The sequence below is a fragment of the Rhinopithecus roxellana genome, chromosome 18, assembly GCF_007565055.1.
Source record: "Rhinopithecus roxellana isolate Shanxi Qingling chromosome 18, ASM756505v1, whole genome shotgun sequence".
NCBI classification, from domain to species: Eukaryota; Metazoa; Chordata; class Mammalia; order Primates; family Cercopithecidae; genus Rhinopithecus; species Rhinopithecus roxellana.
The window spans coordinates 71,415,603-71,438,134 of NC_044566.1; the positions used below are offsets into that span (position 1 = coordinate 71,415,603).

At 41.0% G+C, this 22,532-nt stretch overlaps 1 protein-coding gene across 4 annotated transcripts in view; it reads right to left on the minus strand.

Annotated features, from left to right (window-relative positions):
- FLT1 (fms related tyrosine kinase 1) overlaps positions 1-22,532 on the minus strand; it is a 198,852-nt gene that overhangs the window by 167,607 nt on the left and 8,713 nt on the right. For all 4 annotated transcript variants that reach the window (XM_010362346.2, XM_030922464.1, XM_010362355.2 and 1 more), the window contains exons 2-3: positions 2,410-2,506; positions 1,797-2,020 (exon numbers count right to left, since the gene is read on the minus strand). In XM_010362346.2, coding sequence (XP_010360648.2) covers positions 1,797-2,020; positions 2,410-2,506 — 321 coding nt within the window. The remainder of the gene's footprint in view (positions 1-1,796; positions 2,021-2,409; positions 2,507-22,532) is intronic.

Below are 22,532 nucleotides of genomic sequence, written 5' to 3' on the forward strand. Positions count from 1 at the left end.
ACCTTCTCCACCCTTCCTTATTCCTGCCTGCCATCCTTTCATCCCTGCTTTAGAAGCAGGTTGACTTCCCCAAGCAAAGTTCCCCGGCCTACCTCCCGCTCTTACGTGGAAGTGAGCTGACTGTATCCCTTGATGGCAAACTGCTTGGATGGTTAGTCCCTTACAGTTATCTACCCGCTGACCAAGTGCAAAATGTCAAAACAGAATTTGGAGGATTGGGGACATGAAAGTGGCTCAGTCAAAATCAGGCTGATGGCAGCTACAAAGAGGTTACTGTCAATAACAGGCAACTGTTCTGCTGTCTCCTGAGACTAATCTTGAATCTGGATATGTACATATTATGCTCAGGGAAAACACTGTCTAGTTGCCTTATTTCACAAATTTAAAAAAATCTCATGGCCAGGTGCAGTAGCTCATGCCTGTAATCCCAACACTTTGGGAAGCCGAGGCAGGTGGATCACCTGAGGTCAGGAGTTCGAGACCAGCCTGACCAACATGGTGAAACCCCATCTCTACTAAAAATAAAAAAAATTAGCCGGGAGTGGTGGCAGACTCCTGTAATCCTAGCTACTCGGGAGGCTGAGGCAGGAGAATTGCTTGAACCTGGGAGGCGGAGGTTGTAGTGAGCTGAGATCGTGCACTCCAGCCTGGGTGAGAGAGCGAGACTCCATCTCAAACAAAACAAAACAAAACAAGCAAACAAAAAACCACAAAAACTACCTCACTAAAACATTAATTCTATTGTACTACCTCCAATGCAAAGACCCAGTTCTTGAACTCACCAGAAGGTAGGCCTACAATGTATATTTAGCTATTGAAGTTGATGGTTGGTTGTTTTCTTTTTTGTTTTTGTTTTTTTTTTTTTTTTTAAACCTGATTCTGTGTCTGAAATGCCTACTAATATTGCTTTGTGTTCTCTACAGCCTTGTTTGTGTGCTTTGTGTTCTCTACAGCCTTGTTGGTGTGTGTGTGCCTTTTTCTTTAATCCCCTCAAGATGTGAAAATTGACTGGAACTAAACAAGGAAGAAGAAAGTGACAGGCCATTTTTATTATTCTTTCTCAGGGTTCCGATTTTACTGTGAGTTTCTACTTCTTAAAAGATTTTGCATTTCTTCCCTTTGAATGTTACTTCATTTGTTCATTCTCTAAGGAAGGAAAAACAGTATCATAAAAATTATGAATGAATGAAAATGATTTTTTTTACGAGTACCATAAAAAATGAATCAAACATGATTCATTTTTACCCTTTGCACTGTATCCTGGTCAGTGCCAGTTCTCATGTCATTGTAGTAGTTCCTCAGTGAACATGAGATACTACAACATTGTCCATTGGAACCAGTTATATAGCATTCCAGAGAACAGCAACATTGTGTTTATTCATTAGTAGAAACAACAGTATTTTACAGTTCCAACATATAAGAGAATGCAGCTGTGTTAAATGACAAAAATCATGTATTCTATTTTGGGCTTCTCAATAACTAAGAAATAGAACTAAAATCCTTTTATTCACGTATTCATCCAACTATGGGCCACATACTGTGCTAGGAGCTGTGGGTACAGAGGTCACCTATACAGACCAGTCTCTCTCTTTGTGGAGCACACAAGTGACTGATCGGGCCTTGACAATTCTGGTTAAAACTGACATTCATGAAAATGTCTACAACTAGGATGGAATCTCTATCCTAACCCGTTTCTTTCACACTCACGAGGAAGGCAACCCTTCCAATGGACCAGGGTAGATTTATGACTCATTGCAAAGCGACAGCAAACAGGATGTAGAAAATGCAAGTCTTACCACTAATAAATATGTAGATTGCAGATTCTGTCTCCTTCTTTGAAGTGGGGACAGCTAGATATTTGCAGCTATAGAAGCCAGTGTGGTTTGCTTGAGCTGCATTCAAGGTCAAAGTACTGCAGAATTGTTTGCCGTTTCTTCCACAGGCAGATTCAGTTATGCTCAGCCTTTCGCTTTCCTTAGTCACCGTTTCAGGCAAAGACCATTGATGGGCTGCTTCCCCCCTACAGTCACAGATAAGAAAACAAAACATATTTATGGCTGGGCCCTGGGCTCAGCACCAGTTCCTAAGTATTCATTTGATTAGGAAGTGGAGGTCCTCTCTTAAGTGTAGTCATCTTCCTCTTTACGGGAAAGCAACACATTCAGAGAAACTGCAGAACAATCCTCAGAATGAAGAACGCAGAACTATCTGGACTTCCCTTCCCCCATTTCCCTGAGTGAGTAATGCTCTCCCTTCCCCATGAATCCCCTTTCATGGGAAGCTGGATGGTATGGTTTGCACTTTGCAGATCACAGGAGATCACTGAGGTCCCTACCTTTTTACTCTGCCAGGGAATGATTGTGCCTTAGGCATGGCGACTAGATTATTCCCAAACCAACAGTCACTTACCTGCATTGGAGATGCAGTGTCTGGCCTGCTTGCGTGACATGCTGGGTGCCTTTTAAACTCAGTTCAGGACCTTTTAATTTTGAACCTGAACTAGATCCTGAAAAACAAATTTTTAAAATGTGTTATTTATAAGTTGCCTTCTTACCTCTTTTTAGTTATCTTTCCATAAAGGTGAGTTTTTCATTTTTAATTTATTTACATCTTTAATGTACTTGCATCTTTAATTTATAAGCAAAAGACACACTAGTACAAATTTCTCTTAATTCACAATTTTTTTCTAGCTCTACCCTTGCTCATAAATATTATATATCCTTTTATACCAAATGACTAAATAACATCCAAAAGCCTATTTATATAGAATGTTAATGGATTCATATAGGTTCAATGCAATTATATTACAATATATAGCTTGTTATAATATTCAAGTATCTAATAACTTAGTAAAAACTTTCAAGAATAAATGTCAGTGTCATCCAAAATATATTTTCAATACTGAACTTTTTCCAGTGTGGCTCATCTAGTCCTGTAGGCCTGTCTCATCTTTTTTTCTGAATAAAAAGTACAGAAATTTTCCTGGGCTCTGGACTTAGTGCAATCATTAGTTGAGCAATGATATTTTTGGTCAATCATTTCCCTTTCTGAACCAGTTTCCTCATTTGGAAAACTAATTTTAGAATCGAAATCAGTTTTAGAAGCCATTTGGTTTGTCTTACATAGTCTATGAGTTCCCTCTATAGTGGTACAGTCAAAAGGGAACTGTTGGCACGCTTACATGACATTCGACAAACATCTCACAGAGGACTGTTGTGAGGCAATGAAGTGAGGTGGTGAAAGTGCTTTAAAATCTACACATCTCTGTATGATGTAATAATGACATCCATTTTAGTGACTAGTAAGTCACCCTAGACAAGTCATCTCTCTTTCCAGATCTCAGCTCTCTTATCTGTAAAAAAAAAGAGATTGGACTAGATGACCTTGAAATCTCTGACCTTCCATTTCTCACAGTCCCAGCCTCATACAGCTTGGATCTGACCCTCCAGTGCTGATGTTGAATTATACTCCTCAGTGCTGGAGGTGCGGCCTGGTGGGAGGTGTTTGGGTCACGGGGTGGATCCCTCATGCATGGCATGGTGCTGTCGTTTAGATCTGATTATTTAAAAGTGTGTGGCACCTCCCCGCTTCTCTTGTTCCTGCCGTCACCATGTGATACACCTGCTCCTGTTTTGCCTTTGACATGAGTAAGGGCTCCCTGAGGCCTCACCAGAAGGCGAGCAGATGCTAGCACCATGCTTGTACAGCCTGGAGAACTGTGAGTCAATTATACCTCTTAATAAATTACCAAGCCTCAGATACTTCTTTACAGCAATGCAAGAATAGCCTAACAGACAGCCTCATGATTTTTTGAACCATACGTGCTACAGAGGCTGAGCCTGCCTTGAAGCTCTTGTTGACCAATCAGAATACTATCAGTAAGGATCTCTCTCGCCTCCCTCCTCCCCTCATCCCTCACTCTCTCTTCTCCTTCTCCCTCTTCTTCACCAGCCTCCTCCTCCTCCCCTCTTCCCAGGCAGCTGCAATGCCTCCGAAAGGCAGGGGATGAGGGACCCAGGATTAGCGTTCCTTAGGCGGGAATAGAAGTTAGCAGGAGAGAAGAAAGATATTCTTGGAGGGAGGAAAACTTAGTATTTGGCATCAATCTCGGGGCATAGTTTTACTTTAAAAAATCAGTTTAAACAGGGGAAGCAAAGGTAGAAGCTCGAAGTGAATGGTCATGCAGGCTTTACCATTAGGTCACAGATCTGTGAGATGAGATGCGTGTGTCAAATACCCTGGTTATGCCCAGCAGTGCTCTCCAGCGTTTCTCTTGGGTTTGACTATCTCAAAGAAAGCTGGATTCAGTTAGAAGATCTGCGTCTGAGGCTTAGCTTTTCCACCTACTGACTGCATGACCTTGGCATCACTTAATTTGCTGCTCCTCAGGCTCCTCATGAGTGGAAATGGAAAGCCTGCGAGCCACCTCACAGGCACGGTGTGTGCATTCAGTGCTGTGCTGTGGAAGAGGCTGGCTTGCTGCCTGGCACGTGGCAGATGCCCACTGTCACCGACATCTAGGAGAATCACTTCCCCTCCCCCTGCTTCCGTCAGAATATTTTGCTGGGTATATAATTTCAAAGATATTAAATTAACACGTGCTTTTCTGGTATTGCTGACGATATAAATTAATATCCTTTAAATTTTTATTTTATTTTTGAGACAGAGTTTCACTTTTTCTCCCAGGCTCGAGTGCCTTGGTGCAATCTTGGCTCACTCTGCAACCTCCGCCTGCCAGGTTCAAGTGATTCTTGTGCCTCAGCCTCCTGAGTAGCTGGGACTACAGGTGCGTGTCATCAGTGTGGCTAATTTTTTGTATTTTTAGTAGAGATGGGGTTTTGTCATGTTTGTCAGGCTGGTCTCGAACTCCTGACCTCAGGTGATCCACCCGCCTCAGCTTCCCAAAGTGCTGGGATTACAGGCATGAGCCCAGCAGAAATTAATATCTTAAAAGTAACTTTTATAGACCGTAGATCCTGGTATCAAAGTACTCCTAAATAAAATTGCGGAATATTAACTAAATTAAAATCCCTACTTCATATGGATCCCATTGGTCTATCAGATAACCTCCTAGATCAAGTCAACCCCTCCAGGTACCTAGGAACATATTTTCACTCATCTTTATGAGTTTCTTGAGGCAACATGTAGCCTGAAATCAGGGATCTGTGGAAACGCCAGGCTTTTCTAAAGCCACAGCCAGCAATGGATAACACCCGCCCTGAGAAACTTCTATGCCAGAAGAGTTTCTGCCCTTCTTTATGGCATGGAACTCTGGGGATTTAATTGAGCAATTGTTCATGTGCTGGAAAAGATCCATCGAAGCTTCCTGTGGAAAATTCTGGCATTACTTGTAGTTATCTCTGTGGTCTGTCTGGAGATGCTGAGCGCTCCCGTCCAGGAAAAGAAGCAGTTCCCCTGTTTGTGACATGAAGTAAATCCTACTGCCTACATCTTGGTTTCCAGATCATATAAATCTTTCTTTATCAGCAACCTAGAACACCAGTACTCCTGACCCTCATCAGAGGAAACCGCTAACTTCAAAGAACCACCCAAAGCCCAGCTGAGAGAAGTGCTCTTTATTTATTTATTTATTTATTTATTTATTTATTTATTTATTTTTGAGATGGAGTTTCACTCTTGTCACCCAGGCTGGAGTGCAATGGCACAGTCTCGGCTCACTGCAGCCTCCGCCTCCTGGGTTCAAGCGATTCTCCTGCCCCAGCCTTCCAAGTAGCGGTGATTACAGGCGTGTGCCACCACACCCAGCTAATTTTTAGATTTTTAGTAGAGACGGGGTTTCGTCATGTTGGCCAGGCTGGTCTCAAACTCCTGATCTCAGGTGATCCACCTACCTTGGCTTCCCAAAGTGCTAGGATTACAGGAGTGAGCCATTGCGCCCGACAAGAAGTTCTATTTACAGAAGATCTCTTAAACAGTGTGCCCTCTACTTGTTCCTGTCTGCACTCCCCACGCTGTCCCCCAACCAGAAGAAGACAACATAACTGAGTGGTTAAAAGACACTGACAAAAATGGGGTTATTCTAAAAAAATGTTGCTATATAATTTGTCTCCAGTAATATCAGTGAATTTTGCACTTGGAATGAGGAAGCTAGATAAAAAATAGTTAACCAAAACAAAGGAAAACAGAAGGCTAAGGAAACAAATTTCCAAGTAACTGGTGATTTCGAGTGCATCACTATCCTTCAGTTAATAGGAAACTAGAATCTCATAAAGGTTATTGGAAGTGTCAAGATTATAGTTTAACAGGAAAATGAATAAGAAAAAGGGAAAGTGAAAATATTTATTTCTCAAATGTTTTGAATTCACATTATTAGACCTTAAAACATTTCTGCCGGGCGCGGTGGCTCAAGCCTGTAATCCCAGCACTTTGGGAGGCCGAGACGGGCGGATCACGAGGTCGGAAGATCGAGACCATCCTGGCTAATACGGTGAAACCCCGTCTCTACTAAAAAATACGAAAAACTAGCCGGGCGACGAGGCGGGCGCCTGTAGTCCCAGCTACTCGGGAGGCTGAGACAGGAGAATGGCGTGAACCCGGGAGGCGGAGCTTGCAGTGAGCTGAGAGCCGGCCACTGCACTCCAGCCTGGGCGGCAGAGCAAGACTCCGTCTCAAAAAAAAAAAAAAAAAAAAAAAACATTTCTTTGAGGCAGTTTAATGTCCATATACCTATCGGAGTAACAAAGATTCAACATTTGCTTTAGCATCTACTGCATGCTAGACACTTGCCCATCTTATTGGTGATTTCTATAAAGATAGATATGTATGTACATGCCCATAAACACGTGCATAGTCACAGCATGGGGAACTCAGCTTGGTCATCTCAGTAGCTCAGAGTCATATTGCCCATTTAGATAATAAATCCACAGGCTATTTCATTTTCAAGGGTGGAGTGCTATAGTTTAGCAATGAAGCTCAGATGGGGATCAGAACTTTCCACTGCTTTACATGGCAGCCTAGAAATCTGATTTAAAAGAATGATTTTTGTCCTCCCAATAAACGATCTTGTCCCTTCTGTGAACTACTGTTTTCATCAAAGTCAGTTACAATATAATCATAAGAGGCATACAGATCTCCTTACATCAGGAAAATTAATGTTTAAATAAAACAAAACAAAAAAAACTCAACACACAGCATGAAAATGGGCTTTATCCCATGCTACTTTGTTAGAAAAACTGTTAAGGTCAAGCAGTGTAAGCTAATAGCATTAAAAAACCAACATGTGAACATGGACTTATTTGAACACTGACACTTTGTATTGATCTTTTTTTTTCTTTATGAGACGGAGTTTCGCTCTGTCACCCAGGCTGGAGTACAGTGGCGTGATCTCGGCTCACTGCAACCTCCGGCTCCCGGGTTCACACCATTCTCCTGCCTCAGCCTCCTGAGTAGCTGGGACTATAGGCGCCGCCACCATGCCCAGCTAATTTTCTTGTATTTTTAGTAGAGACGGGGTTTCACCTTGTTAGGCAGGATGGTCTCGAACTCCTGACCTTGTGATCCGCCTGCCTCGGCCTCCCAAAATGCTGAGATTACAGGCGTGAGCCACCGCGCCCGGCCTATATTGATCTTATCGGAGTATTTTCTTTGTTGTTTTTCTGTTCTGTATTATCTGGCAGGTGGAACAGAACTTTATGACTCTTTGACACAAATCCCTCTCCTTTCCCACATGCTAAAACCTCACATAGAAAGCCTATACATAGACTGTTCTAAAATGCCACACTTAATTTCCCACCTTAGTTTCATTAGGCAAAATGGAATGTTGTTTTTCTTTGACTTCAATGGGAAGGGTAAATACATATCCAAGTAAAGGATGGCTTTATTTTGCAACCAAATCCAAAGCCCACATGATTGAGGTTCCTTCTTCAAATGCTCTTCAAAGCTACCATGATGGATACTGGAAGAGCCAGCTCCCACTAGAGGGGTCATTATGAACCAGACAGCCTTGAGGTCACCTTTAAAACTCAAGACTCTCAATGTAAAGTCTGACTAAGAGTATGTTTAGAAAACTGCTATTGTTACTAATCTAAATAAACAGTGTTCTAGCTGGTCGAACCCAACTTCAAGACAAATTCCCTGATTTCTCTCCCACCAGATGCCACTTTGGTGCCCCTTATTCTACTGAAGTCTAGGGTTATTCTCTGTAAGAAAGGAGCTTTATTTGAATATAAATCATGAAACATCTGTGTTTTCCCCTTTTTTTATTATAAGTCATTAATCTCCCTAGCTCTGCCACTGGCGAGTTCTGTTGTGGCCATGGGCAGGTCACATTAAGCCTCCGATTCTTCATCTGTCAACACAGGAGGTTAGACTTCGGTTTTTATAATCCTTTTCAGCTAAAAATTCTGATCCTGGGATCACAGTAATTGATAACAATGTGTAAGTTAGAAATCACATTTAAAAAAGACTTATGGTTGGTAAAAAGACAATAGCCCAATTTTAAAAATCAACCAAGGCTCTGAATAGACCCCTTCTCAAAGAAGATATATAAATGACCAATAAGCCCATGAAAAGATAAAGGACATCATTAGTCATCAGGAACATGCAAATAAAAAACACAGGGAGACACCACTTCATGCCGACTGGGAAAGCTTCAATAAGAAAAGACAGATAAGAACAAGTGTTGGTGAGAATGTGGAGAAATTGGAACCTTCTTACATTGCAGGTAGGATTTTTAAATGGTGCAACCCACTTTGGCAAACAGTATGGCAGTTCCTCGAATTGTTAAACATAGAGTTGATCATAATTTAAACACATGACTCAACAATTGCACTCCTGGGTATCTATCCAAGGCAGATGAAAACGTCTGTTCACATAAAAACTTTCGCACAATGTCCACAGCAGTATGACCTATGACAGCCAAATAGAAACAACCCAGGCCTGTGATCCCAGCACTTTGGGAGGTGGAGGAGGGTGGATCACCTGAGGTTAGGAGTTCGAGACCAGCTTGGCCAACATGGTGAAACCCCATCTCTATTAAAAATACAAAAATTAGCCAAACATGGTGGTGCGCACCTGTAGTCCCAGCTACTCGGGAGACTGAGGCAGGAGAATGACTTGAACCCGGGAGGCGGAGATTGCAGTGAGCCAAGACTGCGCAATTGCACTCCAGCCTGGTGACAGAGCGAGACTCCATCGAAAGAAAGAGAGAAGGAAGGAAGGAAGGAAGGAGGGAGGGAGGGAGGGAAAGAAAGAGAGAGAGAGAGAGAGGGAAAGAAAGAAAGAAAGAGAAAGAAAGAAGGAAAGGGAAGGAAGGAAGGAAGGAAGGAAGGAAGGAAGGAAGGAAGGAAGGAAGGAAGGAAGGGGAGAAAGAAAGAAAAAGAGAAAAGAAAGAACGAACCCAATGTCCATCAGTTGATGAATGGGTAAATAAAATATGGCAGATCCTTACAATGGAGTATTATTTGGCAGTAAAAAGAAATGCTGATATGTGCTGCCACATAGATGATCTTGAAAACATGCTGGCGCACAGAGAAAAAGTCACGTAAGCATACAAGGAGAAAGCAGCTGTCTGCTAGCCACAGAGAGATGTCTCAGGAGAAACCAGACCTGCCAGCACCTTGATCTCCGTGATCTCAAACTTCCAGCTTCCAGAATTATGAGAAAATAAGTTCCTCTAGTTTTATTGTTAAAAAACAAAAACAGGCCAGGCACGGTGGCACACATCTGTAATCCCAGCACTTTAGGAGGCCGAGGCAGGTGCATCCTGAGGTCAGGAGTTCGAGACCAGTTTGGCCAACATGGTGAAATCCGATTTTTACTAAAAATACAAAAATTAACCAGGTGTGGTGGCATGCACCTGTAATCCCAGCTACCCGGGAGGCTGAGGCATGAGAACTGCTTGAACCTGGAGGAGATTTCAGTGAGCCGAGATTGCACCACTGCACTCTAGCCTGGGCGACACAAACTCTGTCTCAAAAACAAAACAAAACAAAATAACCACACACACATGCACACACACACACACACAAACCCCACAAATCATTGTGCTAAGTAAAAGAAGTCAGTCACAAATGGCCACATATTGTATGATTCCATTTATCTGAAATGTTCAGAACAGGCAAATCCTGGAGACAGGAAGGTACATTAGTGGTTGCCAGGGCTTGGTGGGAGGAGGATGGAGAGTGACTGATAATCAGCGTGGGGTTTCTTTTGGGGGTGATGAAAATGTTCTAAAATTAGATTAATGGTGATGGTTGCACAACTCCTGAATGGACTGAAAACCACTGAATTATATACTTTAATATTCTTGTCTCTTAGAGTCGTATTTTGAGGTGTCATATTCTGGCCTCCTATAGTATGTGAGCTTTATCTCAATAAGGTTGCTATTTTTAAAAACCCAACAACTTATGACTAAAGTAATCACAGAGTTCTGTTGAAAGCCTAGAATATCCAGTTATTTTGAAATTTGTTGCCACATATGACCCCATCAGTGTGAGATTTTACACTAGTTGTTTCTCCAGCTTAAAACTTTAGAAGGCTGATTTTAGAGGCCTAATTTTTCCTTCATGTTCCGTAACATCACTACCTAATAGTAGAGGCTTACAAACATGTTGCAAAAAACTTACTGTTCCCTCCCCCATTACAGTCTTTTCAATTTAATTTAGTGTTAGTTTTAAATCACTCCTAATTGCATTTTTGAATTTTCCCTATTTAAATTGAAATTTTTAACAAATTATGTCGCTAAGACTCTCTGAATAAATCCAGTGTTTCCTTTTCTATCAATTTTTTTATTTCTAATTTATTTGTTTTTAACTTAAAGCTCTGTATATTCCATTTATTTCATTTATTTCCAATGAAATGCATCTGTCTTTGATTTTGCATACTGCATTTTCAGTAGTACATAATCCTGCATGATAAATGGCCTCTTTATCTAAACAGAGATCCCCAAGTATCGTGTTCCTAAAATTTGAATTTAAGATCATGAGCCTTTTACAAAGGTTGTTCGAAGTTAATTAAACATAATTCACAATAAGAGAAAATATTCTTTCTTTAAGAGGTAGCTTATTAAAGGCCTAAGTCTCATAGACTAAATCTCATAGAATCTTTGTGGTTCGTGGCAAGGGTGGGAGAAGGGTTAAGAATGCAATTGCAAATTTCCAGAAGCTACTAACATTTTTATTTGCGATGCTAATTCTTTTTTTTTTTTTTTTTTTTTTTGAGGCGGAGTCTCGCTCTGTCGCCCGGGCTGGAGTGCAGTGGCCCGATCTCAGCTCACTGCAAGCTCCGCCTCCCGGGTTTACGCCATTCTCCTGCCTCAGCCTCCCGAGTAGCTGGGACTACAGGCGCCCGCCACCTCGCCCGGCTAGGTTTTGTATTTTTAGTAGAGACGGGGTTTCACCGTGTTAGCCAGGATGGTCTCGATCTCCTGACCTCGTGATCCGCCCGTCTCGGCCTCCCAAAGTGCTGGGATTACAGGCTTGAGCCACCGCGCCCGGCCGCGATGCTAATTCTTATAGGACTCTGAAACTTAACAAAAAAGTTAACTCTTCGTTCTGTGTCGTATCTCTATCCACGTATTTATCAGATAATATGAAGTGGACATTATAAGTGAATGCCTAGATTAAAATTACCACATTAAATGGAGACTACACTACCAGCCATGCTGACAGGGACCATGCTTTGATGAAGAGCATTATAATGTCCCATCTCCTCTCACTTCCAGAATGATGGAGAAAGGCCAGAGAGTTCATATTCTATCCACCAACAGACTAAACAGATGATGTGAAAGCCATGGGGACTTGTATGAACTGAAAGCATATTTTTTACGTCTCACAATTAGCAATGATATTAATTTTTAAAATGTCAGGTTTGTCTTCCAAAACAATTGGCCTTAAATCAAGAAAGAATGTAAAGAAAGAATGTGCACAGAAATACACACACACACGCACGCACACACACACACATGCCTGCTGACACGCATGCATACACTTTTCTCTCCATGAAAACTTCAAGTTTGTTTGAGTGGTGGTGGGGAGGTTGATGTAGAACTAGAAGAGGTTTTTGGTGTGTGCTTTAATTACATTTTTCATTCAGCTTAGGCTTAGGGAAAGCTCTTTCTAGGCGGGGATTTAGAAATTGACTTGTATGTGGCAAGAGTATGAGGCTCTGACTCACTGCTGACTAATCCCTGATGCAGATAAGATTATTTGTGACTTTCACATGGGCACCTTTACAAATACCTAATATTTTATTTTAGAGTAATTATGTTATTGGTCTTCAAGGTCCACAATAGCACTGAATGTTTAGGCAGCTGCTGTCCAGCAACATTACATTTAGTTTGTAGAAAGTTTCTAATCCTAGGAACCTACTTTTTCCTTTAAATCTTTAGAGTATATTAAACTCACTATTTTACCACACTGATTTCTTGCTTTAGAGGTTTTGCCATTCTAAGTAATCCCTAAACTATTTGATTCAATATGTGAAGTCTCTGATCTCAAAGCCTGAATAGAACATTCAAAATAGTCGTGTATACAGCATTTATGTCTTGAATCCATTTATGTCTTGTGTCAAAAAATAAATCAAGAAATTACATAAATGTTTAACGTCAGCAATTGGCATTGGCACTTCTCCGCAATTATGTTCATTTCAATAATTCTGCTCTGGTTTGTTTGTTTTAAGGCTGTCTTACAATTCATATTTTAATTGTCTGTCAATGAAACCTATAAATAGGTTTTGTAGCTCTTGGCACAAAAGACATCACACTGTTAGCCACTGAAGTGGCCAAAGTCTAAAATCATCAGAACTTGGACAGTTTTCATCCCATCCATACATGAGTCATTGACTTTACTCATTTTTCCTTAAGCTTCATAAAAGTTATTTAAAAGGAAAAAAATCTGTGTGGTTTAAAATGTTTACCAGGAAAAAATGCTCTAATACCATCAACATTCCTATTGTCAATGTTTATGAGGGGAACACGTCTTCCGCGTGCCTCTCTGAGCTTTTTACTTGACACTGCCTTCTCTGTGGGTCACAGTTTAACAGGGCACATTCATTGATCATTAGGCCTGTCACTAGGCTACCATCAGGGGCCTACCCTTCCAATGACCCACAGCCATGCACAACTCCTTTTCATGTGACATCAGAGTTAATTAAGGTTGGTTTGGGAGAAATCTCCTGCTGGCCAAGGAGTTACCTTTTCCCAAAAACTGCTCTACTCCTACACCACTAGTCAGTTATTAAATGAGTTCAAAACCCACCTCCACAGAGCTGTCTAACAATATGTCATTTCAGTTTACCATACGATGTCATGAAAGTTATCTGAGCTGCCTAGGGCAAAGGTCAAGATCTGGTTGACAGGGCACAAGACATAACTCGTAAAATACTCGGTAGAGAAGTCTGGTAGACCTTCGTCTGGTTATGCAAAGGGCCATGAACAGAGAAAACACTCTTTATACCCTAAAAATGCATGGAGGAACGTTTTGTCTGTTAGGCAGGGCTTGGACACGTCTCTGTTTTCTCTATCAATGGCAGAGCACTTGTTACATTTGAAGCATACTCGCCACAGGCTTATGTTCTTATCCAATGTCACTGTTCAGAGGTCTGCGGGGAAACTGAGGTCTGATGTCATGTCTTATAGAATGGATCATAATTGCCAGTAGTGTTATGCTACTCAGAAGTTGCTTCAGGCCGGAATATACATATTTTCCAATTGTGAACACCTGGAAGACACATGATAACTGATTGCTCAGTGGAGGTGCCATTTCGATAAACACACTTAGAGTATGTGAGACTAAATATACACGTGGCTTAATGAAAGCAACTGAGTTTTTAAAGTAATTTGTTAATTTTTTTTTATCAATTTGTGCATCCTCTTTAGAATCATAGAATCTGATCAGTGACAAAATGCTTTTAGCTGCAAGAGCATTTGCATAGAGTTGTATTATTAAGAGTAGTAGTCCTAATAAAATGCTTGAACTCCCTTAACGTTAGACTTCTAATCTCTAAATTATTTAGGATTGCAAATTTCAGTTCTGCCAAAGGCATCCTCCATGTTCTCTTAAAATAAACAATTACCCAGTTTGGAAGCATAGTATGGAATGCATGTGACTCGCAATCTAAAATGGAAAATTTTTCTGTTTCACATAGCATTAGGATTACAGTTTGGTCTATGTCCAGATATTTTACCAAATACTCTGCTTTCATTACTGTCCAGTGTCAAAGTTCCAGGCATCTATAGAGATGATGACAGCATGTTTCAATGTTATGGATTTATCATTTGTGTGGATCCCTGTGGGTTCCCTTAGAAGGAAAGTCTCACAGAAAAGATCTGGGAGATATTTTATCAATTCAGTATAGGAGCTTGCCATGGAACGCTTAAAATATACAAGTGGGAATTGGAACTTTTAAATTTTATTCAGCTACATCATATAACCTGTCATGTGACATAATCTTCAGATCCACACACAGTTCCTTCTGGAAAAAAAGGAATATGTCATGGAGCTGTAATGTGATGATATTAAATTACCATAAAATGCATATTTTTCAAGTTTCTAGTTTGATTCCCAAATAGTGCCTTCACATTTTTGTATAATAAAATGAAGAAGAAAGGCTGGCAAACAGGGAGACAGACAAGTGTGCACCCTAGCACTGTAGCTATTCATGCCAGAAAAGCCAAAAGTGTTATTATAACAGTACCAAACCTTATCTATTCTCCTCATACAGACTTCCAACTTTAGAATCGATTACAAATAATGACAGAATATCATTTGCTTTGTATATAAAAATGGGGGAGAGATGAAATGAAATTGGAAGGCTGAATGTGATAAAGTTCTGATGTTAATTTTCAGCTTACTTTGATGCAGTTTATGAAGTCCAAATTATATAGAAAACATCTTTCTGGAGTCCTTTAGACTATTCATAAAGGGTATACTTTAAATTCACTCACTTACAGGAAAGTTGAGAAGATTTCTATCTTTGCAACCAATAATATATACAAACCCTCTGACCTTTGAGATTTAAATGGCCAAGACTGTGTAATAAAGTTATCCATCATGGGGGAATTGAGTTTTTGAAAGCTACATTAGCAAATTTCTAAGACTCATTAAATGCAATTCTTGACGATTGTGTTTTCTATTATCAAAATCAGTTCCTTCTAAGTTAAACACTTTGAAATATAATTGCCTTTCATTACACGTATTTTGGAGATAAATCATACTTAGAAAATGGGGTGGACATGTTGATTAAACTGTTAGTTTTTATTCTGGGTTTTTCTAATTTCACATTTTCTTAAGACATCCTTCATGTAGTAAATATTTGTAAGAACTGTGCTTTCCTAAGATTTCAAAAACTTCAAAAAATCTTATCTTAGATGAAATTCATGTTATACAAGTTTTGCTGAGAGTCAAGGTTCTGGAAGGAAAAGTAATCTATTAAAAGCAGTGCATTTTCACCAGCAGTATCTCAATTTTTAAAAGAAATAATTTACCAAATAAAACTTTTCACTCATTTTGGCATGTGGTATTAAGGCCTTCCTTACAAATACCCGCAGAAGACTTTAGAGTGGTTTGTATTCAATGCCTGGGGAATGCTGGTTTTCATTCTCAGGGCATGTATACTCATACACCTTCATTACTCTACCTAGAACTTTATTTCTAGAAATTCGCCTTTTTAAAAAAAAAAAAAAAAAAATCATCCAAGACATTATATCTCTGATAGAAGAAAAACAACAATTTCTGTTATCAGTTGGCCACCAACCTAACAGCTTTTAAATAACTTATGAATCAGCTCATTCTGGAGGACAAAACCAAAACCAGTAAGCAGAAGTTACATAAAACCAAAAGGAACAGCTCTGTGGAAAGGCAGTCAGGTGCCCAATGCTGAAGCTGTTCCCGTGAAATTAAGCCACCACCTCCTTTGGATGAGGCTGATGAACTGGGTGAAGGGTTGGACTCTCCGGTGCAATTCCAGGAGTCTGGGAACCCTGTCCTCATTTACCTATGCTTCTTATCTCTCTTTTACCATCAGCCAATCCTGGTTTTTCCCTGCACTACATTCTCTATATGACCCCTTTCTTTCACTCCCTTACCTTGTTTATTTTTCCATCTTTAACCTCAACATTTACTCTTTCATTTAATTTTTTGAACATATACCAAGAGGTATATGAACAAGACAAACGTGGTTGCTTCCTTTACAGTGTTTATAGCTTAGCATGAACAACAGATAAATAAGTCTATGTAGATATATATGTAATGATGCATAAAAATAATTTCTGCTTAAAGAACTAGAAAATTACATTATATTTGTGTGTTATCATGGGGAAGTGCCAGGTGTGGAGGTACCTCACTCAGCCCAGGGAGTGAGAGTCTTTTATTAGAAGAATAAAGTTGAAGGTGAGACCTGAAGAATCAATGTGTATTTGCTAAAAGAAACAGCAGAGTCTCTTTCTCCTTCAAAGACTTCCACATCCTCCCACTCTGTAAGCTTCATCTTCCCTTTTAAACAGTTGTTTTCTTCTAACAGTTTCACATACATTTCCTTATTTCTCACAACTCTGTTTTCCTCAGCCTCTATGCTGGGAGGAGAAAGCTCTATCATCTTCTTTCAATGCTCTGGTTCGCATATTTTTTGTCTGGGGTCTACCTGACTTCACTTGCTACTGGGAAAAAAGCCACAAGTAATCATGCTTTAGATACATATTCAGGTCATGTTGTGCTTGTTGAAACACAGCACCCTGGAAGATGATCGGGGTGGAGACTCAGCAATGAGGGAATGAATGAGGACTGTCAGATAGGATGCATTAGCCAGGACTTCATGTTCTTAACGTGCCCTTCCTTTTGGCAGTTCACCTAGCCAGTACCACACATGGCCCAGGGCCAAGAGGAAATCATTTTCAACCAAAATGTTCACATTCCAGGTGACAAAACAATGGCAGAAATAGTAACTATCTGTGCAACCAATACAAAGTTATAACAATACAAAGCCTTGGCCGGGCGTGGTGGCTCAAGCCTGTAATCCCAGCACTTTGGGAGGCCGAGGTGGGCGGATCACAAGGTCAGGAGATCGAGACCATCCTGGCTAACACAGTGAAACCCCGTCTCTACTAAAAATACAAAAAACTAGCCAGGCAAGGTGGCGGGTGCCTGTAGTCCCAGCTACTCAGGAGGCTGAGGCAGGAGAATGGCGTAAACCCGGGAGGCGGAGCTTGCAGTGAGCCGAGATCCCGCCACTGCACTCCAGCCTGGGTGACAGAGCAAGACTCCATCTCAAAAAATAAAAAATTAAAAAATTAAAAAAAAACAATACAAAGCCTTATCTATTCTCCTCATACAGACTTCCAACTTTAGAATCGATTACAAATAATGACAGAATATCATTTGCTTTGTATATAAAAATGGGGGAGAGATGAAATGAGATTGGAAGGCTGAATGTGATAAAGTTCTGATGTTAATTTTCAGCTTACTGATATAGTTTATGAAGTCCAAATTATATAGAAAACATCTTTCTGGAGTCCTTTAGACTGCTCTAAAAGTGACTCGGGCTTTGTTGGTGTACCTAGAAATTGAAGGTTCCAATCAACTATCTTCTGTGCTGTTTGGGAACCTGAGCACAGAAGATAGTTAGGATGCTGAGCCAGTTAACAGCATCCTAGCAGGAAGGCTCATCTCAGGGAAAATATCTTTCGGGAAGCAATTCTGTAGAAGGTGGGCAGCATAAGTCCTCATTCTCAATCCTGAGTCTAGAGTCGAGTCAGGAGAACATGGTCAGCTTAGCCAAAAATGAGAAAATGGTCACTGGACCTAGAGGATAACCCAGATGGAAGGAACAGAACATCGCCTGTGAATTGGGAGAATTGTTGCCAGCTCCTGGGCATATTTCTCCTAACCTCCTCTGCTTATACACACACACACACACACACACACACACACACACACACACACACACACACACTTAGAAGGGGAACCAATGAGGAACCATGACTCCTAGAAGGTCTCAGACCTGGAGAAATGGCTCAGGATATGATTTCAGTCTGTCCAGCCAGTATTTATTGAGTGACTATTATGTGCCAGGCACTGTACTGGATTCACAACTGCAAAGATGGATCAAAAACATTCTTTCTTCTTAAAGGTCTTTCAGCTCTAAGCTGGCCTCTTAGGGGATATTATTTAGAAGTAGAATAGGTGAATACTAAGAAATACGGAAGACAATCTAAGTCAACAAATAGAGATCTCCTGCAAACTGTGTACACTGTGTTTTTAAAGATCCCATCTTTTAGTATAGGAAGTCACACATTCTTCACCAACATAAGTGATATATCTTAGTAAAACTCAGCTAAATTAAAAAATAAGAACACTTATTCAATGATGAACATGTAACACAATGAATACAACCATATCTATACCTCAAAATAAAATATAATGGATTACTTGATGATAATCCCTTGAGCATCTTTAAATGAATGTATTAAAATGTTATAAAATAAAAGTCTTCTACACATGCCTGAACTCAGCTTGGAAACTGGGTATGAATCTAGAATAATGACTGGCTATAAAATCGGGATCAGGAAAATTAAATTTAATATGACTCATGTTTTTCCTCATGAGATTGTGGGAGAAAATACAGCCATCACCAGGTGTGGTGGCTCACTCCTGTAATCCCAGCACTTTGGGAGGCCGAGACAGGTGCGAGTTTGAGACCAGCCCGATCAACATGGAGAAATTCCGTCTCTACTAAAAATACAATATTAGCCAGCCATGGTGGTGCATGCCTGTAATCTCGGCTACTCGGGAGGCTGAGGCAGGAGAATTGCCTGAACCCGAGAGGTGGAGGTTGTGGTGAGCCGAGATCATGCCATTGCACTCCAGCCTGGACAACAAAAGTGAAATTCCATCTCAAAAAAAAAAAGAAAAGAAAAGAAAAGAAAAAGAAAAAGAAAAGGAAAAGAAAATACAGCCCTCCAAATCACTGGAAGAGGAGTATTTCTTAAACCTCCCCTCCTAAGTTTGTATTTAACATTATCCCAAAATGGTGAATGAATTACTCCAGCAAGGCAATCCTATGTCCATCGGTTTGGACTACAAAGCACATTTAAGAAATAGCAACAATCAAGCAAACTTTATTTCTATATAGTTTAGGATTTTACTCCCTCTAAGAAAAGATATATCTGGATATAGAACCACTAAGTTTAATGTCAGTCCCAAAAGGCTAAAGTGAAGTAGAAATTCCGGAAAATTCACTCCTGTTAGTCTCCTGAATTTCCCATTTGCCTTTTAAGTGACTTTGTGTAGCAAATACTTTGATAGGGAATTTTTCATTGACCAGTTTTGAAGACAGAGGATGGGATGGGAGTGTGAGTGGTTGAACCACTTTTAGTTTGTACACCAACAATGTGTATCAAATATTTCCTAACGCTCAAGAAGTTACAGGTACCCAAAGTCCATTCCAGGGCACTGCAATTACTCAATTTCCACACATATATTTTTCTCTAGTTGTACCAGAATTCCTTATGGAGAGGATTCTGAAGCCATAAAAATTTTCAAAGAATGGCAGAGAACAAAAATCTGATCCAGCAGGAGACATTAAGTGGAAAAAGAGAGTTAGACAATGTTTCCCAAAAAGAACACAATACCATTAATCATAGATGCAATGTTGTTGGCAGCGTTTACACTGCCTTTTGAAATTGTTTGCAATCCTCTCTAGTATATCCCTGCCTCCCCATCTGTTTGCATACATTTTTAGTTTCTCTAATGCCAACTTAGAGAAAGAAAACAATCCCCAAAATCCAACAGTGGATTCTTACATATATAGCCACCATGTATATTTTTACATAGTATACACACCATTCTATATAATTTCCATCTAAAGCATGTATCTATTTGACCAGACTTTCCAGATTTTCTTTGGAGTGAAAGATAAAACTCCTCAATAGGTGGCAGGATAGGATTTTTCTCAGATTCTGGTAACATGACAGTATTCTGGTTGAAAAAGTGTCCTTCTCCGAGTAACAGGTCAAGAAAGAAGAAGGAAAACACTATTTTCTCCTTCTTGACTTCTTGTAGGTCTATGCTAAGGAGGAGGGAGAGACACAGGGGCTACAGGGCTTAAATAAATGCTCCCAGTGTTGCTCACTATACAAGGACTGCCAATCAAACAGGGAAATCAAAGTGACTGACGGGTCACTTTGTTTGAGAAAAAGTCTCTTGGGTGGTTGTCTTTTCTCACAAATATGACAGTTTTTTATTCTAAACCCTGAAAACAAAACTCTTGCCTTTTTCCTTTAATCCCTAGATTTAATCATTCAAGATATTTTGAGTAAACGGTGGTGGAAAGAGTCCCCGATTTCAAAATTAAAAAGACCTCGGTTTGAATCGTGGCTTGGCTGTTTCATAAATGGGTGGCCCTCAGCAAGTCCGCAGGGATTCCTGAGTCTTGGGGTTTCAATCCATAAAACAAAGTTACAGATGTGCACGGTAGATGGCTAGGAAGAGACCTGATTGAGTTAACACAGAAAGTGCCCTGTGCTGAGATGTTCAGTACTTACACTCCTTTCCCTTCCCTGGGGGTCAGTTAATGTCCTCCCCTATCCAATTCATGTAGCATCTGCCTTCAGGGTCAAACGCACTTCCAGGTCGTTCCCTGAGGTACTTCAGTTTCATTCTGGAAAAGCTGTGAGCTTTCTGGGATCTGAAAGGTGCAGAGGAGCCCACATTGGACTCCTGGAAGCCATCTGTGAGAGGGCAGTCCCAGCTTTTTCCTAGGACCTGCCTGATACGAGTTTTTCTAGAATAAAGTGTGGGTCTCATGCTGTTCTTTGTCATCTGAACTGGTTTAAGGTCATATCTGGGAAAGTAGTTTGGAAGTCCACATAAAATCATGTCCTTGATGGCTTTGGGGCTCCTTTTCTGGCTTTAAGTGTTTTGGGCGGTCCTTGAATGCCTATGATAAGAAAACCCACATGATGAAAATTCTGTCTTATTGGAGATGTGAACAGTGTCTGTCACATACAGCAGTGGAATCTCCCAAGGCCACTTGAAGCTGGAGTAGCAGTGGCTTCTCACATTCTTTGGAGATGGCCAAACTCCAAGGACAGAAGGAGGGAAAGACTAGCACACTCCCCTTGATGCTTTTCCCTTCTCCTCTTTTCATTTAGGTTCGAAGGCATGGCAGGGGGGGCCCTAAATGTCGGGTTTGCAAGTCTGTTCAAATAATTCCAGGTTTACTTACCACTTCTGTGGTCTTAGGGAAAGTATTTAATTTACCTAAGCATCAGTTTTTGCATGGTTAAGAGGACCGTACCTCTCGGGACTGAGTAAAATAATATATGTCAACCAATACATATATTGATTGTATCGTCAGTAGGGCTTGGTTGCTTCCTTTCTCCCTCCCCGAAAGCATATCTGTCCCTACGGTCTCTGCACCTCCAGAAAAAGGTGCTAAATCAGGGCCTCTATGATAGGAGTCCCAAGAAGCTGCAGCGCTGCCTGCACTCAGAACCTTGGGGTCAGCAGTCCTCCCTTGCTGGTGTCATGTTAGTCATCAGAGGCTGCTGCCCAGCATGCCTGCCAGGTACCCAAAACAAAATGTGACATATGAACAGAAAGCTCTACTCTGGGGCCTGTTGTTTCCTTTAACTCCCAGATACTGTTTAGAAGGGTCAAGGTATTATGTAGTATTTATTGTTATTTACTACTATAAGTTATTTACTGTATTTTCTTGGCCAAACTCCAGCCTAAGAGCTAGACTGAAAAGCAAACATGAAGTGTGAAACAGTGGTGTGGTCCATGGGTGAGGCTGTGCTCCTCTCCACACAGAGGGCATCTGCTTCCCACCCCTCGAATCTGAGTGGGGCTTGCTTTGACCAATAGAATGTGGAGAACGGTGTTGTAGGAGTTCCAAAACCTAAGCCTCAATATGCCTTGCAGCTTCCACCATTACACTCTAGCAACACCACTGCCCCCAGGAAAAGGAAGCCCCGGGCCAGACTACTGAATGAGGAAAGATCTCATGAACAGGGAGGCCCAGCACCAAGGACCCAGTTGAAATGCCAGGGACTAGAGATGCATGAGAGAGCCAGGTGAGACTCGAAGGAAAACTACTCAGCTGAGGCTAGCCCAAAGGTCTAAAAGAATCATGAAGCATAATGCATTGTCCTGGTGGGTGACTACGTTTTAGCACATCTTGTTATGTAGCAATAGATGGCAGATCCAAATGGCGATTGTGCCTCAGCCCTGTAGAAACAGTGACTGTGTGGCCGTTCAAGTGTATGCTCTTTCTGTATTTGAAAATAAAAGCCTCAAAGTGGAGCTCATGCAATATTAAGAATTAAATGCTCTACAGGTTACCTTGGATGCCCCCAGGAAGGGGGAAGCAGCTTGAATTCTTGGTGTGTCAGAAGAAGTGTCCCAGGACGTGGTTTCACACAATAGGAGGCCAGCTCTATCTCCAGCCAGCAGTAGCTTTTCACAACCGTGGGGACAGAACCCTGGCACATCATGAAAGTCAGGAGGCCACCCTGCCCCAACGGGTAGAATTCAGCCACCCAAGTGGGAGCCATACTGATCCCAGCCCCGGAAATG